This window comes from Cherax quadricarinatus, chromosome 20 (assembly GCF_038502225.1).
Source record: "Cherax quadricarinatus isolate ZL_2023a chromosome 20, ASM3850222v1, whole genome shotgun sequence".
NCBI lineage: Eukaryota > Metazoa > Arthropoda > Malacostraca > Decapoda > Parastacidae > Cherax > Cherax quadricarinatus.
The window spans coordinates 24,362,708-24,371,231 of NC_091311.1; the positions used below are offsets into that span (position 1 = coordinate 24,362,708).

An 8,524-nucleotide genomic window follows, 5' to 3' on the forward strand; every position below is an offset into this window, starting at 1 on the left:
AATTGTTATCTGTTTGCAATAATGTTTTTACCATTGGATATATCATTGCTTAGTTAATGTTAAGTTAATTTTAAGCCTGCCCAGAATGCTCTGCATATAAGGGGCTTTGGCATGTTGCACTGTAATAACTGTATTCCTTTGTACTTCTCTGTATCATGTTCAAATTAATAAATAAGTAAAATAAATAAAAATAATTTATTTATTAATTAATTTGAACATGATACATTGAAGTACAAAAAAATACAGTAGTTAACCCTTTGACTGTCGCAACCCCCAATCCTGAGGTGTCTCCAGGTGTCGTAAAATTTAAAAAAAATAAAAATTATTTTTTCTTATGAAATGATAGAGAATCTTTTCCCGATTGCAATGACACCAAAAAAACTAAATTTGATTGAAAACTGACGGAATTATACTCTCTTGAAGTTAGCGACCTCGGTGCTGTTTACAAATCGGCTATTTCGCCCACTTTGAGCCCTATTTTCGGCTAATTCCATTGTTCCAGTCGCCCAAACTCATAGCTATTTCTTTATAACTCGATTTTTTATATCGATTGAGTACAAGAAACTGCCCATTTACCAATTTCAACTACCTAATAATGTGGTCAGAAATTTGCAATTTGGCCAATTTCACGAAAATTAAAAAATATAACAATTTCAAAATAAGGTCCAGAATGAACAATGCAGACATTCCTGGCTCTAAAATAACATTTTCTTTGCTCATCAGTCATGTCTCCAGGCCCCTCTGATATTACTCTTGCTTTCTATTTTTAATTTTTATTCAAACAAAAAATAGAATACTTACTATTATGCAGACTACTGCAATACTGTAATAATTGTATAAATAACATTAACCCATTCATGACTGCATATTAGAATGGCTAGTTGGACATTTATTGGACAATGGCATCATTTGTTTACTTTTGAACATTGGCAAAAATCAAAGATTTCCCCTACTTTGAGCTCCATTTATAGGTTCTTTTTATAGTAAAATCAATCAACATCACCTCTGTCTCTATAATATGTTTTCCATTCTATCAAATGAAACCAAGAAAACGAGAATACAACCATAAATACTGTACGAAAATAGACCACAAATTCGGCATTTTAATTAAAAAAATCGGTCAGTTTTTTTTTCTCATGCACTGCATGCTCCAGGATTTTTTTTATATGGTGCACACTGACCACACAGACCCATTCTCTCACATGTGGGCCTATCAGCTTTCTCCTGCTTGATTTGAAGCCGCTAGAATTTATGAGTGTATATACGTCAAACACGGTACCTCGTAAGACATATATATTCGGCCACGACAGTCAAAGGGTTAAGTGTAACATGCCAAAGCCCCTTGTATGCAGAGCATTATGGGCAGGCTTAAAATTAACTTAACATTAACTAAGCAATGATATATTCAGTGGTAAAAACATTATTGCAAACAGATAACAATTTAGCACAAATGAGTATTTCAAAGACAGGTCATATGGTCATTTGCTGTGTTGCTGTGCATTCAGTAGAATGGAGTATTCTGTTAGTTAATGTAACTAAAAAAATAACAAAGTTTGATTGGGTCACAGGTTAGACATTTATGAGATACAATTATTCAGTATTTATTTAGTTGTGGGTGAGCAAGTGATTTTTAAGTAGAGACTTGAATTTATAAACAGACAGTGTTTCTTTTATATTCACAGGTAATGAATTTCAGGTTTTTGGGCCTTTTATGTGCATTGAGTTTTTGCATAGTGTGAGATGGACACGAGGAACATCAAAGAGTGATCTGTGCCTTGTGTTTTGGTCATGTATTCTGTTGAGGTTGGTAAGGAGATGTTTGAGGGGAGGGTTTATATCCGAGTTAAGTGTTCTATGTATGTAGTAGGTACAATAATAAGTATGGATGTTTTGTATGGTGAGTAGGTTTAGAGTTTTGAATATTAGTGGAGTGTGCTGCCTGTAGTGGGAATTTGTTATCATTCTGATTGTAGCCTTTTGTTGGGTAATTAGTTGTCTAAGATGGTTTATTGTTGTTGAGCCCCATGCACAAATTCCATAGGTGAGATAGGGGTAAATAAGTGAGTGATATAAGACCAGGAGGGCTGACTGTGGAACGTAGTACCGTATCTTCGATAATATGCCCACTGTCTTGGAAATTTTCTTGGAAATTTGTTGTATATGTGTTTGAAATTTGAGTCTATTATCAAGGTGGATTCCTATGAATCTTCCCTCTGTGAGTTTTGTGATAGGTGATCCATTTATCATTATGTTAAGAGGGACATCTGTAGCTATGTTAGCAAACTGAATGAAGTGGGTTTTGTCAATGTTGAGAGTAAGTTTGTTAGTCCTCTTCCAGGTAGATATTTTCTGTAATTCGGTATTCACAGTATTGGCTAGCATGATTGAGCTCGGGTGAGAGAAGACGTATGTAGTGTCATCTGCAAATAGTGTGGGTTTGAGTAGTTGCGATGCATTTGGTAGGTCATTTATGTAAATGAGAAAGTGAAGACGGCCAAGGACACTTTCCTGTGGGACACGAACTGTAATTGACTGTGCAGAAGAGTTTGCTCCATTTGTGTACACATATTGGCTTCTGTTGCTGAGGTATGACTAGGTAGTTGAGGTAGTGCCCTCTTATACCATAGTGCGACAATTTTATATGGAGCAAATCATGGTCAAGTGTATCAAGAGCTTTACGTAAATCAATGACGATCCCCAGTGGGACTTCTTTTTTCTCTAGTGCAGTGTATATTTGTTCTAGCATGTGTATAATACGATCATTCATATTTTCATTAGGCCTGAACCCAAATTGACAGGGGTTGAGTATGTTGTGGGAGATGAGGTAGGAATAGATTCGCTTATGAATTAATTTTTCGAAGATTTTAGAGAGAGGGTGTAAGTTGGATATTGGCCTATAGTTATTCAAGTCTGTTTGGTCTCCTCCTTTATGGATTGGGGTGACCCTCGCTATTTTGAGAATTGTAGGGAAGGTAGAGGATTCGATGGATTTGTTAAAGAGTGTTGCAATGATTGGTGACAGCACTTGTGATGCTTTTTTGTATATAAAGGGTGGTAAGGTATTTAAATCTCTTGTCTTGTTTTTTCGTGTGTTGATAATCAGGGAGACTTTTGTTGGTTTAGTTGGAGCTAGGAACAGTGTGTTTGGGTAGTTGCCAGTGAGGTAGTCATTGGGTAGGGTATTTGAGCTTGGGATTTTATTGGCAAGGTTTTTTCCTATGGTGGAGAAGAAATCGTTGAGTCTGTTTGCTGTTTCAGTTGGTGGGAGTTGGGGTTCATCTGGTTTTGTTAACTCAATTGCGCTATTTCGTGATATCTTTTTTGTTCCTAGAATTTCTGATAGGGTTTTCCAGGACTTTTTTATATCACCTTTTAAGTTGGATAATCTGTTCTCATTATACAATTTTTTAGCCCTTCTTATCAGGCTGCTTAGGATTGACGAGTAACGTTTTGTTTGGTCTCTGGTTATGTGACCCACTCTGTACTTTTTTTCATATTGGTGCTTTGTATTTATGGATTTGAGGATGCTGGGTGTTAGCCAGGGACTGTTCAGTCTCTTAGTTGTCATCTGTTCAGTTTTTTTTAGGGCAGTGCTTGTTATAGAGGTATTGGGTCTTTTTTAGAAAATTATTGATACATTCGTCAATATCTGTATAGATTTCTAGCTCAGTGTGCCAGTCAATGTTTGTCACTGCTGTTGTGAAGTTATTAATGGCTGCCTCATTGTAAAGTCTGAAAGTGACTTTAGTAGTGTCTTGAGGTAATTTGCCTAGATTAGTTATGAGGAAGGTAGGGTAGTGGTCTGTGGTATTATCTGTGATTATGCCTGATTTTAAAGGGGATATGGTGTTGGTCCAGATGTGGTCTAATAGGGAAACACTAGTCTCTGTAATTCTTGTAGGTTTTGTTACTGTTGGTGGCAACAAGCAGTTACTCATAGTGTTTGTGAATTCAGTAACCTGTGGGTCCTGGTCTTGCATTCGAAGTTATCTTTCTTTTTCCACTACTTTATTTTTTCAGGTAACTTATGTGGCCTGTGAGACCAAAGTAAGGTGTAATGTACATATATACACTCGTTGCATGCAACACAATAAGCACACATACATAATTATCAATATATTGCTTAGAAAACTTGTTTACACAATACAAAGAATTGTTTATTACTTTTGTTCTATAATATATATACACATATATAGTCATTGGACACTTTAATATAACTGTTATTATCTTCAGCAAGCTCTGTTTTGTGTGTGTGTGTGTGTGTGTGTGTGTGTGTGTGTGTGTGTGTGTGTGTGTGTGTGTGTCTGTCTGTCTGTCTGTCTGTCTGTCTGTCTGTCTGTCTGTCTGTCTCCAGCAGCTGTCAAAATGACATATTGTATCATTACTCACTCACCCTACCGCCTGTCAAAACATTGGGGTAGGATGCTGGCTTCCCCTCCATCCTCCTACCTAATTACTCTATCTTTCTCCTTCATTCTCTCCCTCATTCACTCATTCTATCACTTTCATTCTCTCTCATTCTTTCTCTCACTGTCTCATTCTCTCTCTCATTCTTTCATTCTCTCTCTCATTCTCCTTTATTCTCCTTCATTCTTCATTCTCCTTCATTTTTCTTGTATCCTGGGCAATGATTTTGATCACAAACTTCTCAAAACCATGAAATTGATCTTCACTGACACTTCCATCTGTGTTAGAACATTACTTGGGAAGAGAAGAGTCCCAGATTTGCCCGGGAGTCAGATATTTCTTACCGCTAGGCATGATGAACAAGGACTACTGAAATGACATTCCCACAATGCACCACTGGCTCCCTGATTTTTTTTACATGGTGCACACTGACCATAGAGACCCATTCTCTCACATGTGGGCCTACCAGCTTTCTCCTCCTTGATTTGAAGCCACTAGAATTTAAACATGGTGGCTCGTAAGACGTATATATACGACAGAAACAGTCAATGGGTTAAGGATGCATGTACTCCATCTCTGTAGGAAATACAGGAAAGATAAAGACCTTTTGGTAAATGGTGCTCATATTCTCAATAAATTCATGTGTTTCTTAAGATATTCTATGTTCATTGGTATTATTAAATTTCCTTAAAACATTGCTACCAAATTATAACTTTATTTATTTTATCTGATTTTTTGGAAAACCTTGTCTGTGAATTTATTTTTAGGATATTATCAGTCATTCTGTACACTTGGAATATTTTTTTTGTCTTTATTTATATGTTTATTAGTTTAAGTGTTTTTGTTTCCCATAGTTGCATTATAATTATCTTGATGTTTTAAGGGGAAAAGGTAAATGATTGTACCCATTGATGCATGTTGTATGTGAAATGAGCTCACTGTAATTTTGTTTGTTTTTTCACCAATCTTTACTGTTGTCATTCTGTGAAAGTGGATATCACTCACTCACAGGTGATGTTAGTCAATGTTTGTGTTATATACCCAGGCGAGTGTGACGGTCACATGAGCAGTCACCGCTACTTGCACAGCACAAGATCTAAATCCCTGGAGACCCTTTCTCACGGTATGTTTACACTCACCTTAAGTAGGCTCAGTAATCACTTTCTTTCAGCAAGTTTACTGATTTTCCATTCATATGGTCATGGTCATAGGCACATGAGCTCAGCCCTGGAGGTGGGAAGTACTTTGCCTGCACTCTGAAGGAGGTGTGGAGATATATTACAGTTTCATTGGTTCACTTATTTTCTTATGATTAACACTTACTTTTCCATAGTAAGCTTATAGTCGCTTCTTAGTTGATTGAAAGTAAATCTTGCATGACAATACCCTTAATAGGTTTAAGGTTAATTTTTATTTTTTCAACACTTCAGCCATCTCCCACCGAGGCAGGGTGACCCAAAAAAAAGAAAGAAATTAAATTTGATTTCTTTCCAGTAGCAGGTTCAGGAACTTCCCAGTTTTACGTATTGGCAGAAAACCCCTTTCTTACAGTATGTTTGCAGTCAAGCTTTGCTCTGTGAGTTTAGAGAAGTTACTTCCACAGTAGTAACTTCTATAGTAGTAACTTCTTTATTAGGCTCACAGTTACTTCATTAATATTTTTGCTTAGCATTCTTACAGTTATTTGTTTGAAGGTGAGACATTATATTCATCTGAAGAGCAAAAAAATCATTTAATTAGTTGATGAAAGTTAGATTTATAATGTAGTACAGTGGTACTCTGAGTTTTGGCCATAATTCATTCCAGAAGGCTGTTCAGGTGCCGTTACCGAACGAATTTGTTCCCATAAGGAACAATGTAAATTAGATTAGTCCGGTTCAGACCCCCAAAAATACACTTCCAAAAGCACTTAAAATAATACACTTACATAATTGTTCGAGTTGGGAACTGTACGAAATTCGGGGTACAACTGTATTACTATTTACTTTACGTTCTTTAGAAGTTCTCTAAGCACTCGCCACTTTGTCAGATCATTACTCTGATGTCTTCTACAGTATTGTGTGTAGTGTTTCATTTTCTTCCCTTGCTACTTTTATTATGGGTTGTGGGTATACTGTGTTACTCATATTTGTCATTGTGTAAGTATAGTACATCTTTCTGAATGGAAATTATATATATATATAAATTACATTTTATCTTTATATATGTTATCTGTACACACACAAATTTTTATGCATATTCAGTATATCCAATTGTATGTACTGTACATATTATCCAGGTCTGTCATTTGATATTTTGTCTACGTCTATATATAGTAGGGACCCGCTTCTTGGCATTTTGCCTTACGGCTTTCCGCTACTACAGCAATCTCAAATTATGACAAACTTTCTATATGGCAAGTGATCTTTCAGATATGGTGCACACCACCCAGTTTGTTTACATTCTTCATGAGCACATCTCTATTAACCCTTTCAGGGTCAACAGGCCCTCTCCCAAACTTGTTCTCAGGGTCGAAAAATTTTCGAAAAAAAAAAATTCTTTTTTTTCTTAAGAAATGATAGAGCATATTTTTGTGAGTATTATAGGTCAAAAAAAAGTTTTTGTGATTAATACTTACCGAGATATGGAGGCTTGAAGTTGACAGAAAGTGAGCCACTTATGGCAACATCGCCGACTGCTGGTTATTCGGAAATAGTTTTTTTTTTTCTATGCTTTTCTTTTAATTTTTAACATTTTGTTTTTTCAAGTAACTTTTATGGCCTGTGAGACCAATATAAGCCATGTTTTGGATATATACACTGTTGTATGCTACACATGGAGCAGGGAGAGTGAGGACCTAGTAGCAGTCAGTGAAAAGATGGGGCCAGGAGCTGGGTCTCGACCCCTGCAATCACAATTAGGTGAGTACACAGTCACTGCACAGACATAGACAGGTGAACATTTTCACCCAATTTAGTCACGTATTATTGCTTAGAAATATATACATAGTATTTATAGGTCCCAGCAATGTTTGGTGGGGAAGGGAGTGATGGTTTGTGTAAACAACAGGGCTGGCTTGCTGGCCGGCAGGTTGGCTGGTTGGCTCTATCTCTGTCTCACAGGTACACATAAATGCAGTTATACATAGTGTAAATTACTAGGATACACGGACAATATAATAATAATAATAATAATAATTGAATCATGGTGTAAGAGAGTACATAATTGTCTTCACTCTCCACTAATGAGTGTTTTGACATTTGAGGAGGGGCATCTTATCTCATCTTATCTCTCCACTAATGAGAGTGTTGACATTTGACTAGGGGCATCTTATCTTATCTCTCCACTAATGAGAGTGTTGACATATGATGAGGGTACACTGCCTTCCCTTTATTTGTTTTCACTTTACACATAAACATGTCTGCCTATCTGTCTGCTTCTCTCTTTTTCTGTCTGTCTGTCTATCTGTCTGCCTGCTTCTCTTTCTGTCTCTCCCTCTCTCAGAGAGAGCCACTAGTGAACCAACACATTTTACACTCAATGCAGTAGTCACATCTGAGTCTGATATTATTTGCCAGTCTGGATTTTTTGGGTTATCCTAGGTAATTTATACTATGTATAATTGTATTTATGTGTAACTGTGACAGAGAGAGAGAGAGAGAGAGAGAGAGAGAGAGAGAGAGAGAGAGAGAGAGAGAGAGAGAGAGACAGACAGACAGACAGACAGACAGACACAGACAGGTGTGCGTGCGTATGCGCACACACACACACACACACACACACACACACACACACACACACACACACACCCGATGGTGTAATGAGGCAAAAACAAAGTGCAGTAGAGAATGGAAAAAGTACAGAAGGCAGAGAGCACATGAAAATAGGGAGATTAGTCGCAGAGCCAGGAACAAGTATGCACAGGTAAGGGGGGAGGCCCAGCAGCAGTATGAAAATAACATAGCATCGAAAATCAAGACTGACCCGAAACTGTTGTATAGCCACATCAAGAGGAAGACAACAGACAAAGACCAGGTGATCAGTCTGAGGACAGAAGGTGGAGAACTCAAAAGAAATGATCAGGAGGTATGTGAGGAGCTAAACAGGAGATTTAAGGAAGTTCTTACAGTAGAGACAG

The 8,524-nt window shown here is 37.1% G+C and overlaps 1 protein-coding gene across 1 annotated transcript in view; it reads left to right on the forward strand.

Moving 5' to 3' along the window:
* Positions 1–5,682, forward strand: part of LOC128703704 (ral GTPase-activating protein subunit alpha-1) — a 271,349-nt gene extending 265,667 nt beyond the window's left edge. The window contains exon 16 of the mRNA XM_070086908.1: positions 5,453–5,682. Coding sequence (XP_069943009.1) covers positions 5,453–5,667 — 215 coding nt within the window. The 3' untranslated portion in view covers positions 5,668–5,682. The remainder of the gene's footprint in view (positions 1–5,452) is intronic.
* Positions 5,683–8,524: the final 2,842 nt, after the last annotated feature.